The sequence below is a fragment of the Sorex araneus genome, chromosome 3, assembly GCF_027595985.1.
Source record: "Sorex araneus isolate mSorAra2 chromosome 3, mSorAra2.pri, whole genome shotgun sequence".
Classification (NCBI taxonomy): domain Eukaryota; kingdom Metazoa; phylum Chordata; class Mammalia; order Eulipotyphla; family Soricidae; genus Sorex; species Sorex araneus.
Window position 1 is genome coordinate 170158066 of NC_073304.1, and position 17235 is coordinate 170175300.

Here is a 17235-nt window from a genome sequence, read left to right on the forward strand (position 1 = left end):
GGTCCACCTGCCTCGTATGGCCATCCCCCCTCTGTGGTCCTCCCACCCACTCCAAAGCAGCATCTTGGGCAGGGGGGCTGGACAGTAGCTCTGATGTGAACTAGACCCTGAGTTCAAACCCCGGCGCCTTTGCCTGCCTCTCCGTCCAGCTCGTGACCTCACCCACGGAAGGTAGGAGCAGCCGCCTGCCGGCACCGTGGCCCACCAGAGGCCAGAGACACAGGACCTGTTTGGGGGCTCCCACCTGGGAGAAGGGAAGAAGGAACCAAGAGCAAAGCGCACGTGAATGTGTCCGGGAAGGATCCTGTGACACTCGTTGTCGGGACGCAGAAGGGTCGGCCCAGTTCCCCGGCGAGGCCCCAGACTCAGGAAAGCTTTAGAAACGGGGGGATGGGGGCCTCACACGCACCCTGCACCCTCATCCCGGACCCAAGCACGGGAGCCCGTCAGAGAGCTGATGGCTCAGCCTCGCCGAGGGACCCATGGAGAGCACCTGGGCCAGGCCCCCTTTTAACAGGCGCAAAACCCAGATAAAGAAAGGAAGGAAGAAGGGGAAGCATCCCCGAATACTCCAGGATGCTAGAGCGCTGGGGAAAAACGTGGCAACTGGAGGCCAAGAGGTGTTCTGAGGACGTGGGGGTTGCTCGTGGGGTTCCCAGGCCAGCTTTACCCGTGGAGGGTCACCCCCACAGAGGGACAGGGCAGTGCCGGCGAAGGGCTGGCCAGCAGCCATCCAGGAAGGGAACGAAGGCACCCAGGCCAATGCAACTCGGGTACCCAGGCCAATGCATGCCTTTCCGCGGTCCCAGTGACCCGGTCCCGCAGCCCCCACCCGACTGAGCCACCGCATCCAGGCCATGCCAACACGCCACTGGCCGCATAAGGCATCTTGATGCCACAGTGACACGACACAGTGACCCAGAGAGCAGCAGGCCGGGGAGGGGGGACTCTGCGGGCCTCATGACCAGCCTGCGTCTGCCGGGGTCCCACTGGGATGCAGGTGCGGCCAGGCCACGGGGCACACAGGAGCCAGAACAGCCTTGCAGAGAAGGTGCCGGAAGGCCTAGCAGCCAGGGAGGAGAGAGACGCCCGCCCCCGTGCCGGTGTCTGTCCCTCCCACGGCGACAGTGGTCACGGGCGCACGGACCCCGAGACACAGCTCCACCCTGACCTCATGCTCTGGCCGGGCTGGGCCAGGTGCGCCCACCCCTCCCCGGCACCCCCTCCCCCGCAGCAGCCGCGCCCCCCCTTACCTGGGGTGATGGGGACTGTGTCCTTCTCCCAGGACACCACGCTCACGTATTCCTGCACGGAGGAGGGGATGAGGCACTTGAAGACGGCCACGCTGCCACGCATTGACCTTTGATCCTCCACCCGGACCGTGTAGGGTTCCCTGAAAACTGCAGAGAAGAGCGAGTCGCCGGCTCAGCTGGGACCCACAGGTGGGGGGCGAGGAAGGCAGCCTGGCTCCCCGTCCCCGCCCCCACCGCCTCCCCAGCCCACCTCCCCCTCCTGCCTGACGTCCCTCCCTTGCCCCCCACCACTGCCCCCTCTGCCCCCTGCCCCTTACCTCCAGGAAACCACCAGTTTCCCTCAGGCCAAGCTGTCACCCTGGCATTCCCAGGGACCGTGCACCCCACCTCCGGGCACCTGTGAGGGGTCCTCTAGGAAATCAGACTAGAACCCCACTCCCCAGGGACCCGGAGGCCATGAGTCCAGGGCCCAGGGGCCGTAATTGTGTGGCATTAAAAACAGGGGCACGTTGACCCGTCCATGGCTTCCTGGGTCTCTTTTGGGCTGGCCGCAGTGCCGCAGGGTCTCAGAAGCAGTGTCTCTGCCAAGCCCCCTCCCCAAGATCCCCCCAGAGGGCCAGGCTCTACAAAGTCACAGCTGCCCAGTCCCTCTCCCCACTCCTGACCCCATGACTCCAATTTGCCTCTGCTCCCCGACCCCACTTGCCCACTGTCCCGGGGCTGTTTCCAGGGTTCTGAGTGTCCCTCGCCCTGACGCTCCTCGTCCTCTGCGTGGCCCCCAGCAGCTCCTGTGGCCCCTTCCTCTGCAGAGCAGAGCTACAGGCCCCCAACCCAGACCCACTCGGCAGTCTCCGAGGGCTGTGCCAGAAGGGCCGGGGTGACACAGGGACCCGCAGCCCCTCAGGCTGGGCACCCGAACCCCTGGGCTTGGTCAAGAGTGGATAACTGGGGGCTGGAGCGAGAGCACAGAGGGTAGGGCATTTGCCTTGCACGTGGCTGACCCGGGTTCAATTCCCAGCATCCCATACGGTCCCCTGAGCACTGTCAGGAAAATTCTTGAGTGCAGAACCACTGAGTGCAGAGCCAGGAGTAACCCCCTGTGCATTCACCGGGTATGACCCAAAATGAAAAAAAAAAAGCGTGGCTAATTGGCTGGGCTTCCCAGGGGGCCTCCTGCCCAGCCCACCCGCAGGGCCCAAGAGATGCAGCTGGGTGTGTGTGGGGGGGAGGGGGGTCCTCACAGGGACAGCTCAGGCAGCCGCCCAGGAATAAAAAGGGCTGGAATCGAGGTGCCCACCCCTCACCCCGGAACAACTCAGGGAGCCTGCGGAGGTCAGAGGTCATGAGTGTCCAACAGGGCACCCTTTCAGCAGGCCCCCAAGTGACCGGAAGCCTGAGTGCCCGCATCTGTAAAAAGAAACAGGGGCTGGAGAATCCGGGGCCAGGTGCTGGCCTGGCATGTAGCCCCCACCCCTGGCACGAAGTTATGGTCCCCAAAGCACCAGCAGGAGTGACCCTCGGAGCACAGAGGCAGGAGTCAGCCCTGAGCACTGCTGAGTAGAGTTCAAAACAAAAAGGAGAAAGCATCTCAGCCTTGCCCCAGGGGCCGGGCAGGAGAAATCTCGCAGCGTTAGGGCTTCGTGCACGACCCCCCGAAGGAGCCTCCACCGAGGCGTGAGATCGGCAGCTGGCATGGGTGAGGAGGACAGGGCAGAGGACCCAGCCCTGGAAGGAGCCGCGCAGAGACCCCCGCACACAGCCTGACTTCCCAGAGCTCAGACCCACACCAGGTGCAGGGGTGCAGATCAAGTCCTGAATAAGCTTTCACCCCACGGTCCCCCGCCCCCCCACACCTGTCCCCTGAAACCTGCAGTCAGGGGTGCTGCCGGGCCGGCCACAGGCACACTCAGGGAACCGCACTCTGGGGCTGCTCGGGCATCATCAGGAAAGCTGCCCCAAGAGCACTTCCTGTCCCCTCCCAGCCCACAGGACCCCCACGTCAAGCCCCTAAGGTCTGAGCTTTCTTGGGGGTGGAGCTGAGTCCAACTGAGTCAGACCCCTTTCTTCAAGGAGAAGAAAGGAAGGAGGGAGAGAAGAGATGGAGGGAGAGAAGGAGGAAGAAAGGAAGAGGGAGAGAGGGAGGAGGGAGGAGAAAGGAATAAAAGAGGGAGGGAGTGTGGAAGGAAGGAAGGAAGGAAGGAAGGAAGGAAGGAAGGAAGGAAGGAAGGAAGGAAGGAAGGAAGGAAGGAAGGAAGGAAGGGAGGGAGGGAGGGAGGGAGGGAAGGAGGGAGGGAGGGAAGAAGGTAGGGAGGAAGGGAAGGAGGGAGGGAGGGAGAGCGCAGTTGCTCCCACCAGAAGCGGGAATGAACCGGGCCGTGTTGGCATCTGCTTTGCAGATGAGGCTCAAAAGTGTATCTTCCTTCCTTCCACTGGACCAATTGTTTCTACTATCTATGGATATTAGTCTCCTACTGTGTCTTCTTATAGCCCTCAAATGAATGGGGGATCATTCTATGTCTATCCCTCTCCCTCTGTCTCATGTCACTCAGTGTGACATGTATGAGCAAATTCCATGGCTCTATTCTCCCCCCACCCCCCACAGCTGCGCTGTGTTCCAAGGTGCAGCTGAGCCACCGTTTCCTTAGCCACTCATCTGTCCTCGGGCACTGGCGCTGGGGGCAGGAAATGTGCAATGGGCGAAGAGACGGTGTTGGGACCTGGTATGACTGAAACCCAATAGCAACAACTTTGCAACTGTGTATCTCAAGGTCTCAAGGCTGCCTGCTCGGGCCACGCAGCTGCAGGCACACCGCAGCCCCACCTTCCCCGGGGACCCACCTGCTTTGACGCGGATGTCGGGGCTTCGGATCTTGCCGGCCGCATTCTCCGCGGTACAGAAGTAGTCATTGTCGTGAATGAAGCTGTTGAAGGCGGAGGGCGAGAAGGGGTAGAGCTGCAGCGTGCCGTTGGCGTGCACGTGCCGGATGTGCGGCACGTCGTAGATGTCGTCCCCTGTGGCCAGGTACCATCGAAGGGCCGCGCTGGGGGAGCCGGCGGCCGGGCAGGGCACCACCACGCCCACGGAGCTGGAGAAGGTCACGTGCTGCACGGAGGCATTCACAAAGTAGAGGCTGCTGCCGACATCCTCGGGGCGGGCTGGGGGAGGCAGGGGAGGAGGGTGAGGGGCGAGGGTGGCACCGCTGCCTTCGGGCGAGGGCCAGACAGGGTGCCAGCCACGGGCAAAGGGGGACTGAGCCCCTGCCAGCCCGAGGGGAGTGTCCAGTCAAAATTTTCCATTTGGGGGGCACGTAGGGGGTCCTCCAAGCACTGCCCAGGAGGCGGGGAGGGCGGGGGGGAACATTCCTGGGAAACTGAGTCTCGGCAGGCAGGATAACTCACCACTGCTTGGACCCAGCCCTGCTCTGGGGCCACAGCCAGTGCGGCTTGGGGAGCCGGGGGGTGACATGCAAGGCACGTGCCCAGCCTTTCATGTCACCCCCTCCCCACCGAGCCAGGCCCTGGCCAGTCCCCGTGAGTGGGGAGAGGAGGCAGGCACCAGCCGTGTCCAGCAGAGGCACTGCCGAGGGGGATGTGGGGTTCCCCAGCTCCCCCAGACACAGCAGCTCAGACCCCCGCCCCCCAGCTTGCCTCTTTTCTAGCACCCACTCTTTATAGGGCCTCACCCAGAATTCGGCCTGGCGCTGTGCTCCTGACGGTTTGGTGCCCCCGCTCATAAGCACTCGGGGGGCCACCAGGGCTGCACCCAGGGGTGCTTGTGAGGCCATGTAGTTGCAGGGCCGCTGCTCCGGGTTGGACACTCAGGTGACCCCCTCACTCCCCACGCTCGCAGCCCAGCCCTGCGTGGCACTGGGGGTGGAGATTATCAACATGGCAAGTCACAGCTCTCCCGGCGACCGGGCACCATGGAGCCCTTTACAGCACACCACAGAACCCAGCTTCTTAAACCCCTAGGAACTATGTGGGCGGGTCACAAAAAACTCCACAAATAGTCACTGTCACTGTCACTGTTATCCCGTTGCTAATCGATTTGTTCGAGCGGGCACCAGTAACATCTCCACTGTGAGACCTGTTACTGCTTTTGGCATATTGAATATGCCACGGGTAGCTTGCCAGGCTCTGCCATGCGGGCGAGATACTCTCGTTTGCTTGCCGGGCTCTCTGAGAGGGACGGAGGATTCGAACCCGGGTTGACCACGTGCAAGGCAAACACCCTACCTGCTGTGCTATTGCTCCAGCCAAAAATAAGTTTCTTGGGCCAGAGCTATAGTACAGCAGGTGGGGCGCGTACCTCGCCCGTGGCCAATCCTGCTCCGAACCCAGCACCCCACAGGATCCCAGGGGCCCTTTCAGGGTTGATCCCTGAGCCAGGAATAAGATCCCTGGGCACTGCCTGGTGTAACCCCCAAATAAAATCAACAGAAAACCCGTTCCTTTACGAGTTAGCATCAGCGAATGTCTGATCTCGACATCTCTTTCATTGACCCGTCGACCCAGAGTGACATAACAGTGTCTGGGGCAAAAGTGGGGGGTCCCCAGTGGAGAGGGTTAAAGACACCCTGCCTGGGAAGTCAGGCGGATGGCCTCAGGCCGTGAGCCGAGAACAGATGTTCCCAGACTTACTCAGAAAAATAAAATCACTCAGCGCCCCCCGGAAACCACCTTAAGTGAGCAAACAGGAAGTGCCCCCCCAACTGGCCCAGAAGCTACAGCTCTGCTGTCCCCTCATTGTTCCAGGACCCCGCGAGGGGCAGTATCACCTGCTTTGGGACTGGGGTCCTCTCATGGAACACCGAGTCCGGGAAGCAGAAGGAAGCTGGCCCACGGCCCTGGACATCCATTTGGAGAATGTCTGGCCTCGGGAGAGGGTCGGGAGTGGAAGAAGCTTCAGCTCGAAGAGCCCCGAGCTGGGCTTCAGAACCTCCTTCCCTCTCTCCAGCCTGGCAAAGACCACAGGGTGTGGGCATGACCAGCTGTGGTGACACCACGCCTAGCCCACTCGTGCGAAGTCAGATGGGGGGGCAGGCTGGTCCCGGCTGCTACTGGGACCGGCCGATCCCCCAGGAAGGTCGCAGTGCGCACCAAGCCCTCTCCATCTCGTCAGAGAGGGGTCCCAACTGGACCTCACCCTTCCACAGGCAGGTGGGGGCCTGCGTGCGGCCATGCTCGAGGGACGTGGGGACAGCAGCTCCCGGAGGTCACCCAGGCCTCCCGGCTCAGAATGATCCTCACCAGAGCCGCTGCCAGGCTCTGGCACTGAGGGACGGGGGAGGGTGTGTCCGGCCACTGTCGCATGGCAGGAAGGTCTGTCCCTGTGTGTCCACACGCAGCCCTCCCTGTGACAGCCCACGGGGGACAGGCGGGGCACAGCTGCTCTGTGGGTTCGAGAGCAGCGAGGGGTGCAGCTGGGGGCGTGCAGATGCTCCCAAAGGAGGCCCGGCGCACGGGGGCCCGAGATGCTGAGCCGGGACCACTGAGCCACTCGGCAAACGGGGCTTCTCTGGGCCCACTCACCCAGACCCCTGCTCTCCTGAGAACTGACCCCACCGAGACACTCAGCAAACAGTGGCCCAGTGTCTTCCCCGTGTGGGTGCTAGGGGACGCCTGTCCATCCGCTCCCAACACCCCCACAGGCACTGCTGGTGTCCCAGTCACGGGCAGGGGACAAGGCCTGGGAGAGCAAAGCAGTGCTCCTAGGCCAAACACCGGGCAAGTGAGGGCTGCGAGCAAGAGCAGCAGAGGGCCCGGGCCCGAGATGGCTGGACACAATCCAATGCCTTCCATGGCCTTGAACACAACCTGGCCACGGACACCATGCAGATCTTTCCATCTGCCTCGGACACAACCTGGCCACCAGCTGCCCCAGCAACTGGGCAAGAACAGTTCCAACACTTGTACATGAGTATGCACACACAGAATCACACACATACCCACACACATACACACAACTGGACTCACACATGGACTCATCACTCACACATATGCACATATGTGTGCACACATGAATACACATGCATGTGTGTGTGGCACTCACCTGAACCCATGCACAGGCATGCATGTGTGTATACACTCACATGTGTGCATTCACACATGCACACACAGAACCGTACACAGACTCAGGTATGCATGCACACTCATGCATACACATATGCACCGGACAGTATTCATACAAATTCACAGACTCACATGAACACATGTGGGTTTGTACATACTCACACACATATCTGCAAGTTAACACAGGTGCACAATCACATGCATCCCCAGACACAAATACACAAATGCACGTGTGTGTGTTTGTGCACTGGAACACATTGTGAGCACACCCAGCTGTGCACATCAACACACAGCTGCATGCGTGCATGGACACACACGCACATATAGGTGTTGCGTGCCTCCAATCAAGCCTACACATGTACAGTCAGGCACAATTGACCTCTTACACAAAGACATGCAGGGACACGCATGTGTGCACGTGTACATATGCTCAAACATGCACACACACACACACTACACATACACACACACACACACACACACACACACACCCCACATCTCCCGGGATGGTCCCTGTGGGATGCAACATTTCAGACACCCAACAGTCCAGCCCATGGAGTGGGGAGCCCCTTTGGAGGGCTGGGCGCGCCCCGAGACCACGGTGCTCATCAGACAACCTCCTGGTGGCAGCTTTATGGATCCCGGGAGCCAAAGCCCATCAAGGAACGGAAGGATTCTGCACTGCGACTGACAAATGGGCTCGGGAGCCTGAGGAAGGGCCGGAGCGGAGAGGAATCCAGAAACTGCCTGATTCCAAGGCGCAGAGCAAGAAGAGGCCGAGGAGCTTGTCTGAGGGGGGCAGTGGCTGCTGTGGTAACTGCCCCTCATCAGCTGCCCCATGAGGCCAGGCCTCCACTCAGGAGGCCCGAGGGAGCCCTGCGGTCATTAGCCCCATCTGACCAGTGGGGCGATGAGGAGGGCAAAGAGAACCAACTTCTCCACGGCCACGCGCAGCTGGGCACGCAGTGGGGCAGGAGGCTGGCCCGGGTGGGCCCTGGAGCCCCAGTGGAGCGATTCCATTGTGGGAACCCCAGGAACAACTGGCCGGTCCTGACACTGGCCGGGCCTGGCTGGGCCTCGTGCCCTGCTCCCGCCCAGCACACAGTCCCAGCCTCCACTCCTGGCTGCTAAGAAAGCCCCTTCCCCAGGACGCCTGGCCTGGCGCCCGGAGTGCCAGCCTCGGTGACAACCGCCCTCCCGCATGTGGCCCGCAGGTCGTGCCGGAGCCAAGGACACGAGGTCTCTGCCACGCCAAGCGGGGGAGATTTCGTTGATGAATGGGCCAGGATGCTCCGGCCACCTGTCAAAGCTGATGAAACGGCAGATTTATCGCCGACGGTGAGTAGCCTCATCTCGCTTCAGCGGGCGGCCGGACGGGAACCGCCGTCTCCTGGGTCTGGGGGGGCGGGGGCGGGGGGCAGGCTAAGCGCTCGTCTCTGCTGCAGCTCTGACAGTGCGCTGCCGTCATGAAACATCACCCTTGGGTGTAAACAATAGCGCTGCGCACTTATGTCGGGCTCGTTTGTTACCCGCTCAAGGCCCCTGTCAGCAGGCACGCAGGAGCCCTTAAATAAACATTAAGGCAGCCGCACCCTGCCAGGAGAACAGGGTGCGCGGACCCACACAAGGGAAACTGAGGCCCAGACACCCCGACCAGGCCGCGCCAGTCTCTGCCCTCTACCAGGAAGAGGGTGAGGCAGGGCGCTCCTGAGGGTGACCCCCAGGCACAGAGGGAGCGCGAGGACCTGGGGGCGGCGCTCGCCCCTGGGACTCTCCCATGAGGCCTGGCGAGCTCGGAGGGAGCACTCAGAGGGTGAAAGGGCCCAGCACGGGCCTCAAGCATCAGCCCACCGCCCAGTTCACGCCTGACCTGCCGCGCGGCCCCAGGCCAGCCACGCCGTCCCTCAACGTGGGGTGTCCCCTCTCGGTGTTTTTGGAGGGGATTTTGCGGGGAGAAGGGGGCAGACCCAGCGGAGCTCAGAGCTCCCTCCTGGCTCTGTGCTTGGGGATCACTCCTGGCGGTGCTCAGGGGGCCATTTGGGAGGCCACCCAGGCTCGGCCAGCCCTGGTTGTCCTCCTCTGTGAAAGGGTGGGGCCAATCTCTCCCACCTGCCCCCCAAGGCTGCCCGCCCAGCCCTCGCCAGGAGGGGTGAGTCGTGGGCCCCTGGAGTGAGACAGTGTGAGAAGAGAGATGGGACAGCGCCCATCACGCTCCTGAGGGGGGCCCGAGGGCGTCTGAGGTCACTGCCAGGAGCAACTTTTCACAGCCCTGCAACCATCTCCCACCCGCTTCCCTTCCTCTCAGCTGACTCCCCCACCCCACCCCTCCCCCCGCCCCCCAGGACCTTGTACAGAGAGATCGTGCAGAGGGAGGCCTCCAGGAAACGTTTCCCAAGTGCCAGGGGCTCCACAGATCCTGGGCATGAGTTTGTGATTAGATCAAAGGCGAGGGAGAACCCCCCCCCAGCCCAGCCCCACATCCCACCCCAGCTTCCAGAGCCCTAAAGGCAATGGAGGACAGGAAAGGGTTAACACGGCCCTGAGCAACGGGACAGGAGCGAGGGCTGTAAGGTCCAGTCTCAGAAGGGGGTCATCAAGGAAGCAGGGGAAAGGCTTTGGGGGAGTTTGCAAAACTTGGGAAAAGCAAGAGGTCAAGCTTCGTGTGGATGGACAGACGGACACACGTGGGACCCAGCTCCAGAGCAAGGGGCTGAACCAGAACCCCCTCCCCGCCCCCCAGCCGGCCGGCGATCGAGCAGCGAGTGAGGTCCTGAGCACTGTACATGGACTTCCAAAAACAAAAAATGGGTGAGGGGCAGGGGTCCTCCAGAGAGGAGCGACGCAGAATGGCAGGTGGGGGGGGCGGGGGGCTGTGTGGCCCCACCAGGACGCGGCTGCGCTCCAAGTCAGAGCCTCCCTGGGTTTCTCCCTCGCTCCCGGGAATGCCGGTCCCAGGACGGGGCGGCCTGCAAGGTCTCTAGGGCCCCCCAGCCCAGACACCCCGGCCCAGAGGCAGCGCGGGGGACACGCGTACAGGGAGACTCCGCAGCCTGCTCCGGCCCAAGCGGGGGAAGCGGCGGGGACAGATTTTTAATAGGACTGGAAGTGATGGGCTTGGGCGGACGTGACAGACGCGGGGACTTAAACCCAGTTAATCTTCGCCGCCGCTCGCAGGGAGGGCCAGCACCACCCCAGTGCCGTGTTTCATAAAACAGGCTCCAAATCGCCGGGCGATCACAAGCGTGGAAATAGCGCAGGGAGATATTTTTAAACCTGAAATCGCCCCAGGCACGTGGGCTGCCCCCAGGGTCACCGCTGGAACCGACTTCTCTCCGGAAGGCGCTGTGTAAGACGCAGCCAGTGGGGGCCGCGGGGGCGGGGGGGCATCCCTCCCGCTGGGCTGTGCAAATGGGGGGTGTCTCTGGCTGGAGGGAGGCACCCTCCCGGGTGCCCTGGATAACCCCCGTCATCATCAGCTCCAGTCACTGAGAATGACGACCCGAGGGGGGACGAGAGCTGGGCAGCGCGTCACCTGCACGGGAGAAGTGAGTCATTTTCTTCCCCAATATTTACTCGGCTCATTCACTGCATCCTCAGCCGGCGTTCTCGCTGGAGCCCGCCCCCCGCCGGCCTCCAAGAGCCCATCAGCGGGGCCCCGGCATGGACACAGGGCGGGGGCGTCTTTGGGAAACGCAGCAAGGCAACACCAGGGCACGAGCATCCTGCCACCGGGTTTGGGTTCTTGCACTGCCACTTAGTGCCACTTAGCCCCATGTCCTCCCCACCCTGCGCCTTAGTTTCCCCGTCTGTAAACTGGGGGCAACTAGACTGCCGTGAAGCACTGTAGCTGGATGGGCGCATACACGGGATGATTCCTGGTGCGGCTGTATTATCCTTGCAGCAGGCACATAGTAAATATTGGTGGGATAAATATGCCCGCCACAAATATTTACCTCTCACCTACGATAATAATAACAGCAACTTCCGACAGGCACTCTCAAGCATGACGTACAATAAGAATCAGCTGGATGAGGGCCGGAGAGATGGTACAGTGGGTAAGGTGCTTGCCTTCCACATGGCCACCTGGTTTAATCCCCGATACCATAGGTGGCCCTCAGTCCCGCCAGGAGTGGTCCCTGAGCACAGAGCCAGGCGTAAGCCCTGAGCACTGCAGGCTGCTACCCAAACTGCACGTTCCCCCTTAAATAAAATCACCTGGGTTGGGGCTGGAGCACTAGTACAGGGCTGAGTCACCGGCCGTGCACACAACCAAGCACAATTTGATCCCTGGCACCACACGCGTCCCCCCATGTACCAAAAGTGGCCCCTGAGCAGACAGTCAAGAACAGCCCTTGAATACCCCCCAGGCCCAAACCCACCACCCCCGAAAGATTCACGCGGACATCTTATTTATCTTATTTTATTTCTTTACTTGGGGTTTGGGTTCACACCTGGTGGTGATCAGGGCTGACTCCTGCTCTACACTCAGGGATCATACCTGGGAGGCTCAGGGGTCCACTGGGCATGCCAAGGATCTAACTGCCCTATCTCTCTGGCCCTAATTTTTTAGTCTATGTGTGTGTGTGTGGTGGGGGGGAGGGTGCTCAGGAGGTCTCAGCCCACTGGGACAGCCAAGGGTCTGGGGCCCACCAGGCACCCCCCCCCCCGCAGCAGTGCCCAGGAACACTCAGCAATGCTTGGGGGGAGGCATGTGTCAGAGATGCGTGGGGGTGGTCCTACCTCTCCAGCCCCTGGACAGTTTGCCTGAACCCCAGAGGGTCTGCTCCCCAGTCCTCAGACAGGAAACGGAGGCAGGAGGTCCAGCCGCACCCCTGCGGGCCTGGAGTCTCCCGCACCCTTGGGCTTGGCTGGCAGGGTCTGCACACCACCCTGCCCACCTGCACCGGGCCACCCACCCCTGAGTGCCACAGAAAGTCCCCGGGGCCGGCACCCGGCCTCTCCACAGCGCCAAAGGCTGGTTGCAAGCTGGGGTGGGGGGCCGTGCCCAGGGCTCACAGGCCATCCCGTCCTTCCTGCCCCTGCCGGCCCTCACCCAACAGCCGGGACAATGGGCCGAGAGAGGAGACAGGCTGGGAGCTCCTGCGGGGGCAACGCTGACGTCGGATGGGGCGTCTGCACCATGAGGACAGTCTGCACTCGGGGAAGAAGCCCGAGTCTCCCTGAAGAGGTTCCGGGGGGCGTGGCTGAAGCCTGAACAGACAGGGTCCCCCCCTCCCCGCCCCACATCTGACCCTGCCTGGCCCTGACTCTGTTCAACCCCTTTCTCCGCAGCGCTGGTTCTAGGCCCCTTTCCCGCCAGAGACCCCATCAGCCGTGACCTGGGCTCCTGATTCAGACCCCACAGCCCCAAGGAGCAAACACCCTCCTGGAGCCACCAGACCCCCAGGAGGCTTCCTCTGGCTGGTGCCTCCACAGAGAGACGCTTCTAGACATCACTGACCCGAGTGACCAGGAGGGGGTCGGACGACCAAGGAGGGCCCCTGCAAGGAGGGTCACCCAGAAGTGGCCAAGACTGACCCAGACAACTGACCTGTGACCTCACCAACTAACCTGGATGTGGGGGACACCGAGCAGCACCCCTGCCCCCTGATACCCGGATGCTGGGGTCCAGGACCCAAGTGCATCTTCCTTGTCCAGCAGGAAGATGCGGTGGGGACAGCGAGGGGTGATGGACTTTGTTTATTTTTTTTACCCTATTTTTAATTCTTAGCACACTGGAGCCAGAGAGCTGGTACAGCGGGGAGGGCGCTTGCCTCGCACAGAGCGGACCCAGGTTTGGTCCCTGGCACTATATCTGGTCCCCAGAACACGACCAGGAGTGACCCCTGAGCATCGCCGAGTGTGACCCAACGACAACAAAGAGATTCCCAGCTCCTCCAGCCAGCCCCGGGGAGCTGCTGGGGTCCAGGAAGGCTGATGAGTCGCCGCTGGAGCCCCAGAAGCAGCAGCTGGACAGACTCTGGACTTTCCGGCCCCTTCCGGGCGGCGGGAGGCCCCTCTAGGGCCTGGGCTCGGGCGGCCCAGTTGTCCCCCGCAGAGGAGCCGAGATTGAGACCCACCGACGCTTGAGGGATTTAAGAGATTATTTTCTATCTCCTCCACGTATGCACGGGAGAGAGGCCAAGAGAGGCGGGAGGACCCTGCCCCCCCAGCGCCCCCAAGTGGCCCTGCTTTTTCCATTCCGGCCGCTCCCTCCCCTGGACCCCGGTGATGGAGGCGCCGGAGACAGCCAGAGGTATGAGCCAGGCAGGTGACGTGGAGGAAGCCGGCCTGGCGCAGGAGTGGACAGGGCCTGGCTCCAAGGGGATGTGGCTGGCTGCGTCCATGTGCCCTGCCGGACAGGAGGAATGGGCCCCGGCGGCCAGCTGAGGGGGCTTGGCCGAAGGGCAGGGAGGGCGCCACAACCACATGGGGTGACTGGGGACCAGGCCCGCCCGCGCTGGGGTGTAGAGAGAGGGCATGGGGGAGGAGCCCGGGACTCTGGTCACAGGGCGCACCCCGACAGCAGTGCCCCCTGGCTCTGCGGGGCACACCAGAAGCGGGGTGCCTGGGGCCTGGATCCGAGCAGCCGCCTCCAGGGTGTCTGGCCTGTGTCTCCCGATCTTCCCCCAAAGATCAGGTCCCTGCGGGGAGCCACGGAACAACCTGCCTCTGAGGGACCCCAATTCAGTGCTCATCCTGCGAGTGGGCCCCGGGGGCGGGGCACTCCCGAGCCAGCTCCCAGAGGACAGTCTCCGGCCTGGCCCTGGCTACACTACCGCAGCTGCCCCCTTGCTGCTTGCATGCACACAGCTGTGGCCCTCTCCCCCGCTCCCCCCCTACACAACGCCAGGAGGGGGAAGAAGATTAGCAACGAGAGACCAGGACTCCCCAGGTCACTTGTCTGCGGAGACCGGCTGAGCCGGAACGTCGGGGCCTGCGGACAAAGCTCTTTCCAACACGCACAGCACCGAGGCGGGATGTCTCGTAGCTCGCGTGGGAGTAACTGCACATCCCCAGGATGCTGACCTTGGAAAGGGTCAAGGGCACTCGGGGGAGCAGAGGCAGGGAGGCTGGATGTGGATGAGACCAGCAGCAGGGCAGCCCGGTGGCACCCCAGGCTCATGCTAGCCCGTGCCCCAGGAAAACAACTGTTCCGTGGCGTACAGGGCTCCCCTCCCCCCCCACGAGCCCCTCGCACCCCCACCCTGCCATGGGCCCTGCGCGGTTTCTGCTCAGTTGCTGCTTCCCGGCGTCAGACCGGGTCCTCAGGGAGCAGTGGTTCTGGGACCCTTGAGGTCAAGAGCTGGGTCCAGGGGGTGACGTCCCAACTGGCCCCCACCTCCTTGGGCGGGCTGGGGTGGGCTCACCCTGACAAAGAGAAGGGTAGGTGGCCACCTGTCTTGCCCACCCTCGCAGCAGCAGCAGCAGCAGCCCAGTACTCAGGACGGGGGTCTGGGCAGGCAGTGAAGGGAGGGGAAAGCGTTTCAGAGAGAAAGAAGCAGGTCTCGGGGCTACCGAGGACAGCGCACGCGGCCCTTCAGCACCTCCTGTCTGGACGCTCGTTCCCCGGGAGGAGACCCAGGGGCTCCACAGTCCCGAGTGGAGCCTCAGCTTCAGGCCCGCGGGAGCAGGACTGCCGGACTCTGACTGTCTCTGTGAAGCTGCCCTCCTGTATCCTCGGCTTCACCACACCGTCCCAGTCTGGAATGTTCCAGCCGCAGGGACTGAGAGGGGGAAGCTCTGCCCACAGCCCCCGGGCCTGGGGAGCTGGGCCCTCCGCGAAGACAGGAAAACCCTCGAGCTGTGCCCGCCTGCGGGGGGGCCCGGGAATACCGACCACAGCACCCCCAAACTACTTCCTGCAGCAGCACCCCAGCCAGCAGCCGGACGAGGAGTGCCCCCGCTGCCCGGAACTGGGGCCCCAAGTCCCGCTGCATCGCTCTCTCCTCCTCTGTCCCTCCTGCTGGGACCCCCACCCCTCTCTCCTCCTCCGTCCCTCCTGCTGGGACCCCCGCCCGACCTCCCCTGGCGTCACCACCCCTGGAACCATTAGCTTGACGAGTGTCGAGAAAAGGAGAGGGGGCTCTTCCCCTAATCCCACTTGGTCCCAGCCCCTCCCTTCTCAGTGGGGGGCTGTCCAGCCAAGAGGGTGACCACACACTCCTGAACCCTTCCCCCCCATCCTGGCGGTGCACACACCCGGGGCTAACATGGGTCCCAGAGCCCTGTGACTGGTGTGGCACTCCCGCCCTTTCTTTCCTGCAGCACAGGAGGGATGACGGCCCCTGGTCTGGTCTGCATGGGGGGCCCCGGCCCACCCCCACCGCCGAGAGCCAAGCAGGACCACCACTCCCGAGACGGCCAGGCTGGGGCCCCGGTCACACACACACACACACACACACACACACACACACACACACACACACACACACACACACACCTCGCACAGGTGAAACACCCGCCCCCCACCCCGCCCCTGCAGGGCTCCCATTTGAGGCAGGAAAAAGCCAAGGTCTGGCTGCTACTAAAGCAGGGGGCTTTTCACCAGGGCCTGGCTGGGTGAACATGCAAATCTGTATGCAAATCTGATGCAAATCGGGGGCCTGCCCTCGGGTCCCTGGCACCTTGCCATCTCTGGGTGCCGGCTGGAACCTCCAGGGCTAGAGAAGGCACCTTGGGAGCCAGCGGGAGGGGGGGACACATACTCCTGGCAGCCCCCCCCCGTGCCCTGGGAAACAGACCCCCCAAGATGGCCTGGCGGGGAGGCAGGGCTGCCAGCCTGGCACCCGCACCCTTTTCTCCCCTCCTCCCCAGAAAGCTTTCCGGAACTGCCACGCTTCCTGCCACTCATCCACGAATACGATCCCCTTCCGGCTACGCGGAGAACCAAGCAAGCCACAGGATGAAATTCCCGAAGACGCAGGCGGCAAGGGGGATGTGCACCCCAAGCAGAGCCCATGGTCGCGGTGGACCCCGGGGCAGTCTCTGGCCCCGTGTCTGGGGGTCCCCCATCTGTCTGCCTGGGCGCTTGCTTCCTTGGCTAGGTAACAGGGGTTGAGACCCCTCACCCCCACCCCCTGCCCTTCTCCTGCTCTCCCGGACCTGCCCAACTTAAGCACGGCCTTCGGGTCAACTGCTTACTTGCTTTTTTGTTCCTAATCGAGCTCCCCATCCTACTGCAGAGATATACTAGCAGCGGCGACTTTGATGCCCAGGAGAGAGAGGCGGAAGGATTATGGGACAGCTTTGTGATTCTCCCTAGCACCCCGGGGCCCCTGGTCCTCCTCCACTCTTGAGGTGCTCCCTACCCCCCCCGTTCTGTTTGCCATTTCGCGATTTTAAAAATACGTACACCCCCACCCCCCGCTTCTCTTCTCCCCCTTTTTAATTAGACAGTGAACAGAGTGTTAGAGATTTTCTTAATGGCTCGACGAAGGCTTTTAATTTGGTCTTCTCGAGAGGGAAGAACCACCAGTCCCCATCAGAGGCTGGGGTGGGAAATGAAACAATCAATGCAACCCATTATTTTGGCTTTTAGAAAACAGGGATTTTAGTGCCGGGGAAGCTTGTTCTTTTACACAGTAAAAATGCAAATGCGGGCGACACAGATGCGGGCACGCAGGCTGGAGCGAGGGGGCGAGCCGTGCCGGGCTCCTCGATTGCCCAAACCTGGCCCAGCCTGGCCAATAACCAGGCAGTTCCTGGAGACCCGAGAGCTGATTATTAAAACACCTGCCCAGTTTGGTTCTGGGGAATCGGCCTGCGCTCTGGCTTCATCCGAAAAATAAAAATAAAAAATAAAAAAGGTATTTCGAGAGGAATGGAAATAACAGGAGCTTAGAGCACATCCAATAACTGCTTAATTCCATCCCGAGGACGCGCCATCTCCTCCGGTTTCCCTCCCTCC

At 62.3% G+C, this 17235-nt stretch overlaps 1 protein-coding gene across 1 annotated transcript in view; it reads right to left on the reverse strand.

Annotated features, from left to right (window-relative positions):
- Window positions 1-17235, reverse strand: part of DSCAML1 (DS cell adhesion molecule like 1) — a 227405-nt gene that overhangs the window by 207945 nt on the left and 2225 nt on the right. The window contains exons 2-3 of the mRNA XM_055130810.1: window positions 4092-4409; window positions 1254-1400 (exon numbers count right to left, since the gene is read on the reverse strand). Coding sequence (XP_054986785.1) covers window positions 1254-1400; window positions 4092-4409 — 465 coding nt within the window. The remainder of the gene's footprint in view (window positions 1-1253; window positions 1401-4091; window positions 4410-17235) is intronic.